At 50.3% G+C, this 13,965-nt stretch overlaps 1 protein-coding gene across 1 annotated transcript in view; it reads left to right on the forward strand.

Moving 5' to 3' along the window:
• Positions 1-8,219, forward strand: part of LOC143975765 (uncharacterized) — a 30,934-nt gene extending 22,715 nt beyond the window's left edge. Inside the window, exon 7 of the mRNA XM_077478284.1 lies at positions 6,276-8,219. Coding sequence (XP_077334410.1) covers positions 6,276-8,044 — 1,769 coding nt within the window. The 3' untranslated portion in view covers positions 8,045-8,219. The remainder of the gene's footprint in view (positions 1-6,275) is intronic.
• Positions 8,220-13,965: the final 5,746 nt, after the last annotated feature.

The raw sequence follows: 13,965 nt of genomic DNA on the forward strand, positions 1-13,965 counted from the left end.
AATAAATGAGAAGCGGTACAGTAGACGAGATCTTGTACATATGAGACATAAACCTTCAACTTCTGCTATGTAGCTCTAAATCACATAAACTCCGCACATCCGCATACGACTCCGACCCCACAATAAACAATCAAGCAGTAGACTTCTGGGAAGAATGGAGACCCCGGGGGGGGGGGGGGGTGGAATACTCATTCCAGAGACTATCATACCCCCTCTACAATAATAGACGCTCCATAATTAGATCAACCAGAGCTAGACCAGGAATAGGGATGAGCTTGGTGTTCGAGTCGAACACCGGCCGTTCGCCCCCTTCAGCGAAGCCAGAACTCTCTGGGCTGTTCGCGCCAAATTCGCGTGGCGCTCACGGCCCACAATGCACTGCGCCATCGCAGTGCATTGCTGGCTCATGATTGGCCAAGCATGCACTGTGACCCCGCATGCTTGGCCAATCACAGCGCCGGCAGCGAGGAGAGCCATGAATGTTTATAGCTCAGGCTGTGTAGAACACGCCCCACACTATATAAGGCCGCCAGCGCGATGGCCTTGTGTAGTGTTCCGGCGTCTGTAGGAGTTAGTGGGTGTTGTCTGTGTGCCTCCAGCGCAGAATACACCTGTATCTACCTATATAGCTCTTCTCTAATTGAACCATCTGCCATCTGCAGGAGTTAGTGGGTGTTGTGTGTGCCTCCAGCACAATATAAACTACCCAATTGCTGGTTTTCCCATCTCCCTTCAGGCCATTACCATGTCTGGAAGGCCAGCAAGGAGAGGCAGACAGGCGCGAGCCGATAAAAGAGGGCAAGCAGACTCTGTGTCTAGAGACAACAGTGCTGGTCGTGGACGCGGTGCATCATCATCATCAGCACGTGGCCATGGGACACGCTTGTCCTTATTTTCGGCAGCTGGATATGTTGAGCCACAACATGCCAATGACTTGGTAGAGTGGATGACCAAGCCCTCTTCATCCTCCTCATCCTCTCTCACCCAGGCTCAGGGTACTAGCAAAGCAGCTGCCAAGGCATCCTCTTCCCTCGTCTCAATGTCATCATCAGTGACTCCTTCCCTAGACCCACCACGTCCTCCTGAGAAGTCTCCTGAACTCTTTGAGCACAGTGTTGGGTACATGCTCCAGGAGGATGCCCAGTGTTTTGTGGGCTCTGATGATGATACTCAGCTAGAGGAAGGGAGTAGCGTGAGTGCAGAGAGAGGGGATGCTCAAGAAGGACAGCAATCTGGCAGTCATGTTGCACCAGCTGCAGCATACTGCCAGGTTTGCTCCAGCGATGAAGAGGGAGGGGATGATGAGGGCACTGACTCCACGTGGGTGCCTGAGAGGAGGAGGAGGCACATGTCCAACGAGGCAGGATGCCCTCCGGGGGCCAGCTTAGGGGCAGCACACCGACTGAATCACACCGCAGAGCTCCGCCTGTGCAGAGCGCTGCCTCTGTGCATAATATTATAAAAGTTCTTTGGTGTGGGCCTTTTTTGAGACGAGTGCATCAGATCGCACCACTGCTATTTCCAACATATGTCTCTAGCGTATCTCACGTGGCCAAAACATCAGCCGCTTGGGCACCACATGCTTGACCAGACGTATGTTGACCTGCCATGTAGCTCGTTGGCAAGCGTACCTCAAAGACCCACACCAAAGAACAAAGCGGACCTCTCCTTGCTCCTCATCAGCTGGCATCTCCAACCCCACTAGACCTTCAGTCCTCTCTGAAACCTGCTCTGAGAGGAATGAAGGTGTAGAATTAGGTGTGTCACAGCCAAGTGCTTCCGGGAACTCTGCTAGCAGTACACCCACGTCCAATTATAGCAGGCAAATGTCCCTGCCCCAGCTGCTGGACCAGCGAAAGAAGTTCACTCCCAGCCATCCACATGCCCAGCGGTTGAATGCTAGCTTGGCTAAATTGCTAGCACTTCAACTGCTGCCTTTTCAGTTGGTAGACTCGGCCTCCTTCCGTGAGTTTGTACAATGTGCGGTTCCTCAGTGGCAGGTCCCCAAACGCCACTTTTTCTCACGGAAGGCGATTCCGGCTCTCTACCGGCATGTGGAAGGCAATGTCCTTGCCTCGCTGGACAGGGCGGTCAGCGGTAAGGTGCATATTACCGCTGACTCATGGTCCAGCAGGCATGGACAGGGACGTTACCTGTCTTTCACGGCCCATTGGGTCACTCTTCTGGCAGCTGGGAAGGATGCAGGACAAGGTGCAGTAGTGTTGGAGGTTGTTCCGCCACCACGCCTCCAAAATGCTACTACTGGTTGTGACACACCTCTCTCCTCCTCCCCCTCCTCTTCTTCTTCCTCCATGGCCTCTTCCAGTGCTCTGTCCTCAGAACTAGCGGTGCTCCGTAGGCATTCCAGGGGCTATGCAAGTACTCAGGCAAAACAATGCCATGCCGTGCTTGCGCTGGTTTGTTTGGGGGACAGGAGCCACACTGGGGCGGATGTTTTGTCAGCTTTGCAGGGGCAGGCCGAGAGGTGGTTGACGCCACGCCAGCTTAAGCCAGGAATGGTGGTTTGCGACAATGGCACCAACCTCCTCTCTGCCCTCCAACAGGGACAACTGACCCATGTGCCCTGTGTGGCTCACGTCCTTAACCTGGTGGTGCAGCGGTTCTTGGGCAGGTACCCGGGCTTATAGGATGTCCTGAAGCAGGCCAGGAAAGTCTGTGTGCATTTCCACCGATCATTTAATGCCTGTGCTCGGCTGGCTGAGCTCCAAAAGGAGTTGAACCTGCCCAAGAACCGCCTTATATGTGACATGCCCACCAGGTGGAACTCAACGTTGGCCATGCTGCAGCGGCTGCACACGCAGCAGAGGGCCATCAATGAGTCCCTGTGCGACTACGGCACCAGGACAGGGTCAGAGGAGCTTGGTTTTTTTTCAACACGCCAGTGGGGCATGATCAGGGATGCATGCACTGTCCTTTGAGGAGGCCACAAGGATGATGAGCAGTGACAGTGCATGCATCAGTGACACTGTACCTCTTGTCCACCTGTTGGAGCATGCGCTGCGTGGAATAATGGACAGGGCACTTGAGGCAGAACAGAGGCAGGAAGAAGAGGACTTCCTTGCCTCTCAAGGCCCCTTTTATCCAGACAGTGTTCCTGCTGTCCCACCCATCACACAGGAAGAGGAGGAGGATTGTTTCAGCATGGAGGTGGAGTCTGGCACTCAGCAGCAGCAGTCTTTTAGGGATGATTTACAGTCCCAAGAAACCCGTGGTCTTGTACGTGGCTGGGAGGAGGTAGCTGCGGATCATGTTGTCCTTAGTGACCCAGAGGACTCCGGACCAAATGCCTCACTTAACCTACACTGCATGGCCTCCCTGATCTTGCAAAGCCTGCGGAAGGATCCTCGTATTCTTCGGATCAAGGAGAGGGACCATTACTGGCTGGCCACTCTCCTTGATCCACGGTATAAGGGTAAGGTTGCCGACCTTATCTTGCCGTCGCAGAGGGAGCAGAGGATGAGACATCTCCGGGAGGCCTTGCAGAAAGGTCTGTGCAACGCGTTCCCAGAGACTGGGAGGTTACAAACTCCTGGTCCTGGACAACGTGTTGCTGAGGCATCGGTCAGAAGGAGCGGTGGAGAAGGTGGCCGTCTGACTGATGCATTCAGACAATTTTTTAGTCCGCAGCCCCAAGGTATGATCGGTTCCAGCAACCATCGCCAGCGTCTGATTTACATGGTATAGGAATACCTAGGGGCAAGGTCAGACTTGGACACCTTTCCTCTGGCTTACTGGGTCTTGAGGATGGATCACTGGCCAGAGCTTGCACAGTATGCAATTGAGCTACTGGCCTGTCCTGCATCCAGCGTTCTTTCAGAACGCACCTTCAGTGCTGCTGGTGGCTTTGTAACCGATCACAGGGTGTGCCTGTCCACTGACTTGGTTGATCGATTGACCTTCATAAAGTTGAATCAGTCTTGGATCACCACCAGCTACCAAGCACCTGAAGCTGATGTAACCGAATAATTTTTTTTGCAATATCACATCCCTTCAAGACTGCCTATGCTGATGCTGAGTGACTATCCTGTTATGTTGACTGTCTATCCTCTTCCTCCTCTGCTGATACCTTGGAAGAACATTTTTGGTTCTGGGTGATGCCACCAGCCCAATTTTTCAGTCCATGTTTAACAGGGGCATGTAATTACAATTTTTTATGCAATGCTTTGCAGCAGGGCTCATTCCTGCACTCCAACTAGAGTATCTGGGAGCGGTTGCAGTGTTGTGGCACCAGCAAGCAGTGCCTAAGGCCCAATTTTTCAGCCCCTGTTCAACAATGGCATGTAATTACAATTCTTGATATAATCGTTCACAGCAGGGCGCTCCAGCGCCCACCAAGAGTCACTTTGAGGGCTTACAATGTTGTGGCAACACCAACACCTTGTTCCGCCATTTCTGCAGAGCATATAGGGCAGGCCCCTACTTTCAAACATCCAACTTACAAACATCTCCTACTTGCAAACGGAAGGAGACAACAGGAAGTGAGATGAATAAAGACGGACCTCCAAAAAAATTATACAGGGGTGATAACCCTTCCCTATGTTTTCCAAAAAGCTTAAAAATAGATTTTTTGACTGGAGCTACACTTTCAAAATGTACCAGTTGAAAATTACAAACAGATTTTACTTAACACAACAAACCTACACAGTCCCCGTCTTGTTTGCACCGCCTGTATACTGCTGTTCTGAGTATATAGGGCCTGGGGGCCCCACGTATTTCCTTTTTTTAATATGGGTACGGGGTTCCCCTTAATATCCATACAAGACCCAAAGGGGCTGGTAATGGGCGGGGGGGGGCTACCCATGCCATTTTTCTCAATGATTTTCATCCATATTGCAGGAACCAGATATAACATTAAAACCGCAAGCAGTTTGAAATGACTTTTTTTCCGTTAAATGTCATTTTGTGCAGGGACTGTTCTAAACACGGGAAACACGTGGCACTTCACAGGCATACTACAGACACCCCCCAGGCACCATATTTAAAGAAATATTTCACTTTTTTTTCACTTTAATCAGTGCTCCCGCCAAAACGGCCATTTTTAAAAACATTTTACGCATTGACACATGTCCCCTGGGGCAGGAGCCAGGTCCCCAAGCCCTTTTTTAGGACAATATCTTGCATATTAGCCATTAAAATTAGCACTTTTTATTTTGAACGTTCGTGTCCCATAGACTTCAATGGGCTTCTAAAGTTTGCACAAATTTTCGGTCCGTCTGAAAGTTCTGGTGCGAACCGATCGGGGGGGGGTGTTCAGCTCATCTCTAACCAGGAACGTCCGGCCAAGGTGTCCAGATTTTGTTGAATTTTTTCACACTACTCCTGTGCTGATAAATGTATTTTTCCAGCCTGATAGTGCCGCCCATTTGATTCAACCAATCCATCATTGTGTGTGTGTGTGTGTGGGGGGGGTGGGGGTGTTCCGTTGATTTCCAGTGCCTCAAAATTAGTTTTCCATCCAGGCTAGGGCTACTCAGGAGTCTTCCTCCTCAGGGACATTATCTGTGATTCCCAATAATCATAGTTTAGGGTGTCCAGCGAGGTGGACCTGAAATACTCTGTTAATGGTTTCCAGCACATCCTTCCAATAAATATACAATTTTGGGCACCTCCATAACATCTGGATCAGGTCCCCGTGGTCCCTCATGCATCTTGTGCAGGAAGGATGGTCACGCACGCCCATTCTCACCAGTCTAGGTGGTGCAAATATAACTGGGACAGCCTTTGGGCCACATTTGAAGAGCACTGGGGAACTGCAGCAAGAGCCTCCTCCCACAGGTCCTCCTCAAAAGCCCCAATATCCCTTCCCCTCTCGGATATGACCCCTCGCGGGGCTGTCTGGGAGGAATTTGTGGAGCAGCGTAGAGTAGCTGCACAAGATAAAACCTTTGTATGACGTTACGTCCCTCATATAATTGAAAATGGGTGTGGAACACTGGCAGGGCACAGAACCCTGGCTATGTGTTGGAGTTGGGAGGCCAGGTAGTACCACCATGGGTTTGGAAGCTCCATCCCACCTGCTTCCTGAGGACGCTGCAACTGTTCCAATTTTACCCTGGCGGTTGAGTTAAGAGACCTAAACATGGAATTAATAACTGAAATTGCTCTGGTGGAACAACCATAGGGGAGTTGTGGAGTATGTATAGGGTCTGTGGCATCCAGATCAGAGGACCAAAGCTTCCTGATGTGGGCGGAGTCCTGGTTTAGGGGAACTAATCAGCTCATGTCTAGTAATAATCTTTGTATTTCTATTTTAGTAGATGGACGGGAGATGAGGAAAACCTCAGAGGATTGTCTCACTTTGTCTCCAGACTGTAAAGTAGAAGATGAGGACATCACACAGTATAGTCCAGGAGAAAACCCGACTACCTCAAATGTCCATCCGGCACCACACAGTGTAGATGGACCATCGTATTCCTCTTATCCCGAGGAACCTCAGACTGTGCGGGACGGTGCCGGACCATCGTATTCCTCTTATCCCGAGGAACCTCAGACTGTGCGGGACGGTGCCGGACCATCGTATTCCTCTTATCCCGAGGAACCTCAGACTGTGCGGGACGGTGCCGGACCATCGTATTCCTCTTATCCCGAGGAACCTCAGACTGTGCGGGACGGTGCCGGACCATCGTATTCCTCTTATCCCGAGGAACCTCAGACTGTGCGGGACGGTGCCGGACCATCGTATTCCTCTTATCCTGAGGAACCTCAGACTGTGCGGGACGGTGCCGGACCATCGTATTCCTCTTATCCCGAGGAACCTCAGACTGTGCGGGACGGTGCCGGACCATCGTATTCCTCTTATCCCGAGGAACCTCAGACTGTGTGGGACGGTGCCGGACCATCGTATTCCTCTTATCCCGAGGAACCTCAGACTGTGCGGGACGGTGCCGGACCATCGTATTCCTCTTATCCCGAGGAACCTCAGACTGTGCGGGACGGTGCCGGACCCTCGTATTCCTCTTATCCTGAGGAACCTCAGACTGTGCGGGACGGTGCCGGACCATCGTATTCCTCTTATCCCGAGGAACCTCAGACTGTGCGGGACGGTGCCGGACCATCGTATTCCTCTTATCCCGAGGAACCTCAGACTGTGCGGGACGGTGCCGGACCATCGTATTCCTCTTATCCCGAGGAACTTCAGACTGTGCGGGACGGTGCCGGACCATCGTATTCCTCTTATCCCGAGGAACTTCAGGCTGTGTGGGATGGTGCCGGACCATCGTATTCCTCTTATCCCGAGGAACCTCAGACTGTGCGGGACGGTGCCGGACCATCGTATTCCTCTTATCCCGAGGAACCTCAGACTGTGCGGGACGGTGCCGGACCATCGTATTCCTCTTATCCCGAGGAACCTCAGACGGTGCGGGACGGTGCCGGACCATCGTATTCCTCTTATCCCGAGGAACCTCAGACTGTGCGGGACGGTGCCGGACCATCGTATTCCTCTTATCCCGAGGAACCTCAGACTGTGCGGGACGGTGCCGTCCCTCCAACAGATAAGAGCTTTTCCTGTACTGAACGCGGGAAGTGTTTCCGTTCTAAATCCAATCTTAATAAGCATAAAAGATCTCACACAGGGGAGAAGCCATATTCCTGTCCTGAGTGTGGGAAATGTTTTTCAGACAATTCCAGATTTAACAGACATAAGAGATCCCACACGGGGGAGAAGCCGTATTCCTGTCCTGGGTGCGGGAAATGTTTTTCAGACAATTCCAATTTTATCAGACATCACAGATCTCACACAGGGGAGAAGCCGTATTCTTGTCCTGAGTGTGGGAAATGTTTTTCAGCGAAGTCCGATCTTTCCAAACATCAGAGATCTCACACAGGGGAGAAGCCGTATTTCTGTGCTGAGTGTGGCAAATGTTTTTCGAACAATTCCAGTTTTAACAGACATAAGAGATTTCACACAGGGGAGAAGCCGTATTCCTGTCCTGAGTGTGGGAAATGTTTTCCACGGAAGTCTGATCTTCTCACACATCAGAGATCTCACACAGGGGAGAAGCCGTATTCCTGTCCTGAGTGAGGGAATTGCTCCTCACTGAAGTCCTGTCTTCCTGTACATCGGGGTTCCCACACAACCCTCGAGGTGTATTAGTGCCATGAGTGTGGGAAATGTCTTCTATATGAATGTTGCTGGACATCACAGCTCTCATGTGGGGAAGAAGCACACCCTGATATACACCTCAGATATACGCCATGGCTGATCTTCATCATATAAGAAACACTTCCAGGGGTGTGGACATTATTTGAAAAAACAACTTTTCCAAGGGGCTAAATTGGGGTGAAGATCTCCTCGTCCCTCATGACGATCTCCTCGTCCCTTATGAGGATCTCCTCATCCCTTATGAGGATCTCCTCATCCCTTATGAGGATCTCCTCGTCTCTTATGATGGTCTCCTCGTCCCTTATGAGGATCTCCTCGTCCCTTATGAGGATCTCCTCATCCCATATGAGGATCTCCTCGTCTCTTATGATGGTCTCCTCGTCCCTTATGACGGTCTCCTCGTCCCTTATGTCAATCTCCTCGTCTCTTATGATGGTCTCCTCGTCCCTTATGACGATCTTCTTGTCCCTCATGACAATCTCCTCATCCCTTATGAGGATCTCCTCATCTCATCTCCTCGTCTCTTATGATGGTCTCCTCGTCCCTTATGAGGATCTCCTTGTCCCTTATGAGGATCTCCTTGTCCCTTATGAGGATCTCCTCGTCCCTTATGAGGATCTCCTCGTCCCTTATGAGGATCTCCTCGTCCCTTATGAGTATCTCCTCGTCCCTTATGAGTATCTCCTCGTCCCTTATGACGGTCTCCTCGTCCCTTATGATGGTCTCCTCCTCCCTTATGAGGATCTCCTTGTCCCTTATGAGTATCTCCTCGTCCCTTATGACGGTCTCCTCGTCCCTTATGAGGATCTCCTCGTCCCTTATGAGGATCTCCTCGTCTCTTATGATGGTCTCCTCGTCCCTTATGACGATCTCCTTGTCCCTCATGACAATCTCCTCGCCCCTTATGAGGATCTCCTCGTCTCTTATGATGGTCTCCTCGTCCCTTATGAGTATCTCCTCGTCCCTTATGAGTATCTCCTCATCCCTTATGACGGTCTCCTCGTCCCTTATGACGGTCTCCTTGTCCCTTATGAGGATCTCCTCGTCTCTTATGACGATCTCCTTGTCCCTTATGATGGTCTCCTCGTCCCTTATGAGGATCTCCTCGTCCCTTATGAGGATCTCCTCGTCCCTTATGACAGTCTCCTCGTCCCTTATGACGGTCTCCTCGTCCCTTATGACGGTCTCCTCGTCCCTTATGACAGTCTCCTCGTCCCTTATGACGGTCTCCTTGTCCCTTATGAGGATCTCCTCGTCCCTTATGACGATCTCCTTGTCCCTTATGATGGTCTCCTCGTCCCTTATGAGGATCTCCTCGTCCCTTATGACGGTCTCCTCGTCCCTTATGAGGATCTACTCATCCCTTATGAAGGTCTCCTCGTCCCTTATGACGGTCTCCTCGTCCCTTATGACGGTCTCCTCGTCCCTTATGAGGATCTACTCATCCCTTATGAAGGTCTCCTCGTCCCTTATGAAGGTCTCCTCGTCCCTCATGACGGTCGCCTTGTCCCTCATGAAGGTCTCCTCGTCCCTTATGAGGATCTCCTCGTCTCTTATGATGGTCTCCTCGTCCCTAATGAAGGTCTCCTCGTCCCTTATGAGGATCTCCTCGTCTCTTATGACGGTCTCCTCGTCCCTTATGAGGATCTCCTTGTCCCTTATGATGGTCTCCTTGTCCCTTATGAGGATCTCCTCGTCTCTTATGAGGATCTCCTTGTCCCTTATGAGGATCTCCTTGTCCCTCTTGACAATCGCCTGGTCCCTTATGAGGATCTCCTTGTCCCTTATGAGGATCTCCTTGTCCCTTATGAGGATCTCCTGGTCCCTTATAAGGGTCTCCTCGTCCCTTATGAGGATCTCCTCGTCCCTCATGATGGTCTCCTCGTCTCTTATGATGATCTCCTCGTCCCTTATGAGGATCTCCTGGTCCCTTATGAGGATCTCCTGGTCCCTTATGAGGGTCTCCTCGTCCCTTATGAGGATCTCCTCATCCTTCATGATGGTCTCCTCGTCCCTCATGATGGTCTCCTCGTCCCTCATGATGGTCTCCTCGTCCCTCATGATGGTCTCCTCGTCCCTCATGATGGTCTCCTCGTCCCTCATGATGGTCTCCTCGTCCCTCATGACTGTCACCTCGTCCCTCATGACGGTCTCCTCGTCCCTAATGAAGGTCTCCTCGTCCCTCATGATGGTCTCCTCATCCCTTATGACGGTCTCCTCGTCCCTCATGACGGTCTCCTCGTCTCTTATGACGATCTTCTTCTCGCTCATCCACCAGAGAGCTCAGCAGCGGTGTTGGAGTTTATTGAAAACTACAAGCCGACATCGGCAAAGGACAGATCTCTGTGAATGATTGGCACGGCCGCACTCTTTTCATAAAGTGACATCCGGTATGGGGAACCTCTCCCCGCACTGCTGTCACACACAGGGATCCGATCGATGAACCGCTGCAAGAACAGGAACATGTAACAGCTTCCCGAAGGTGACCATTTCCTTTGACACTTCCACTGCCAGAGACATTTTTGTGGGTTTTTTTTTTTTTTTCTCGACACATGTTTAACCCCTTCAATACCGGACACCTTCCCCCCCTTCCTGCTCCCAGGCCAATTTCCAGCTTTCAGGGATCTCACACTTTGAATGACAATTACGCAGTCATGTGGCACTGTACTCATATGACATTTTTATATATTTTTTTCCACAAGTAGAGCTTTCTTTTTATGGTATTTGATCACCTCTGGGGTTTTTTTTTTTTTTCTTGCTACAAATAAAAAAAAGACTGAAAATTATGAAATAATAACGTTTTTTTTTGTTTCTGTTTCAAAATGTTGTAAATAAGTCCGTTCTCTCCTTCACTGATGAGGAGGCACTAATATGCAGCAATGATGGGTGACACTGATTAGGCGGTACTGATAAGCATCCCTGATGGGCACGGATTGGCATACCTGGTGGGTACTGTTGAGGAGGCAGTAATATGAAGCACTGATGGGTGGTACTGATGCAGCCTCACCAGCACCTATTAAAGTGGAAGTAAACTCTCCTATAGTTTTCAGCCAAGGAAGCTGCCATCTTTGCCTCTGTTTAATCTTCAGCTGCTATGGTGCTGCACATGTGATTGGTTATGACACCAGCCATTGGGTGGTTTGATTGTTTGGCTAAGAGCACAGCCAATGTGCAGTTAGCATTCCCGGCATGCCTTTTTTTTTTTAACTGTTTAAATCCATGGGTTTTACTTCCACTTTAATGCAGCCTCACCAGCGCCCATCCATGCAGCCTCACCAGCGCTCATCAAATGCAGCCTCACCGGTGCTGCCTAGCATCCCTGATGGGCACTGATTGGCATAAGTGGTGGTCACTGATGGGCACTGATTGGCATACCTGATGGGCACTAATGAGGGGGCACCATTCTGCAGCACTGATGGGTGGCACTGATGAGGAGGTACTGACAAGAATCCCTAGTGACACCTCCAGGCGTCACTACTTAGGGGCTAGTTACCAAATACCCGACCCCACTTTCTTTTTGTCGGATAGTGGGGTCGTCTTCCTCTTACTTTCCTCACTTTCACTACTTACCCCCCCCCCCCCCACCTCTCTGGGTTTTTTTGGGGTTTTTTTTGTGATAGACCCTCTGATCTCTCATTCGCCATGATCTATTCCTCATTCGGCAACAGCCCAACTATGATATCACATAATGTTAGAGGTCTCAATGTGCCTCCAAAAGAGAACGCAGCTGTTGCGTCACCTTGGGAAGGGGAAGCCGGCCTTTGCGTTCCTACAAGAAACGCACTTTAGAGAAAATTCCATTCCTAAGCCCGACTGATTGTTATTTTACCAAAGCCTACCCAAGCCACTAGTCCGGAGTCCAGGACTAAAGGCATCTCCATATTGATAGGGAAGAACTCGGGATTCGAGCTTACTCAGAAATTGGCAGATCCGGGGGGGGGGGCAGGTTCCTCCTTCTATTTAATTAATTATTACCTTAGCTAATGTGTATTTCCCCAATACAGCACATGTTTCTTTCTGTTAAAAACTGATGAGCTTACGTGGTTTGCCTCCTGGTTGCATAGTCCTTGGAGGCGACTTCAATATTCCGTTGGACCCCCCTCCAGGACATACTCAAAAGAATCAGAACCATGTTGAACTCATTGACTTTGACGGACTCTTGGCGGGTGACACATCTACAGGGAAGAGACTATACTTACTATTCCATGGTCCACCACAACTACTCCCGCATAGACTACATCTTTGTGTCACTGAGGTACTTAACCATCTTGAAGGACCCACACATAGAGACGAGGACCATATCGGACCACGCACCTATTTGACTGACCTTTGCGAGTACAGGACGTACCTAAGAAACCCTGTCGTTGGCAGCTTAATTCCACTTTGCTGGCTGACCCCCTTGACCAATTTCGGAACCAATAAGAACATATTTTAGGGAGAAAACCACAGACGACGTATCGCACCTCACTGTACGGGAAGCCCACAAATGTGTGCTGGGAGGCAGATTGATTAGCTTAGCTTCACAGAAAAAGAGGCCCTCGGAGAAAGAACTTAAAGCCATGTTAGATAAAGTGCTGAAACTAGAAGCCCAACATAAAAGATCGGCGCCAATTAATTTAGACGACGACCTTTTGATGGCCCGTAAAGCGTTGCAGGCCAAATTGAACCTACAAAGTAGCAAATTCTTAGCTAGGGCACTGAGAGACATTCGCTCCACCACAACTATTATCCAGATCAAAAATAGAGCAAATAAACTGCTACACGCTACTGACCAAATGGCCTCGAAATTCCATGTTTTTTTACACAAAACTGTACAGCCTCGCACACACCCGCATCATATGAGGGATCTAGATCCCAGATTATAGAACAATACTAGACACAAAGAGGCCTACCATTAGTGGTGGACGAACTTCCGACGGGACGTTTCACAAACGCGGCCGATAGTTCGCGAACCGGAACATTCGCGGCGGGCCCCATTGACTTCAATGGGAGGCGAACTTCGCAAACCTACAGGTCAAATTTGCAGCCACAAAATAATTAATAGCTGTGCAAACATAGTCCCACCACATGGCCAATGACATAACACATGTATGAGGTGAATTTGGGATCGATAACTACAAGCATTCTTTTTTTATATGGGAAATTGTTGTGACAATTCAGGACTGTGGAGCGCATGAAGGCAATGGAGGAGAGGGAAGGTCAGGGACCAGAGTAGGCAACGAAGAGGGTGCAGGAGATGATCACCAGCAGCGTGACATACAGCAATGACACCTGCACCGTGATAGAGTCATCTGACAACAGCACCATGATAGAGAGCACTGACATCAGCAGCGTGACATACAGCACTAACACCAGCACCGTGATATACAGCACTGACAGCAGCACCGTGATAGCGTGACATAAAGCGTGACATAAAGCACTAACACCAGCACCGTGAAATACAGCACTGACAGCAGCACCGTGATAGAGAGCACTGACATCAGCAGCGTGACATAAAGCACTAACACCAGCACCGTGAAATGCAGCACTGACAGCAGCACCATGATAGAGAGCACTGACATCAGCAGCGTGACATACAGCAATGACACCTGCACTGTGATAGAGTGATCTGACAACAACACCGTGATAGAGAGCACTGACATCAGCAGCGTGACATAAAGCACTAACACCAGCACCGTGATATACAGCACTGACAGCAGCACTGTGATAGAGACTACTGACATCAGCACCGTGATATACATCACTGACACCTGCACCGTAAGCAGCCCCAGGAGGAAGTCAGCATAGCACAGGGATGGTGGGAGCCCCTCATAATGAGCATAGCACAGGGATGGTGGGAG

Source organism: Lithobates pipiens, unplaced genomic scaffold (assembly GCF_037356315.1).
Source record: "Lithobates pipiens isolate NorthernLeopardFrog02 unplaced genomic scaffold, aLitPip1_a1.2 Scaffold_13, whole genome shotgun sequence".
NCBI lineage: Eukaryota > Metazoa > Chordata > Amphibia > Anura > Ranidae > Lithobates > Lithobates pipiens.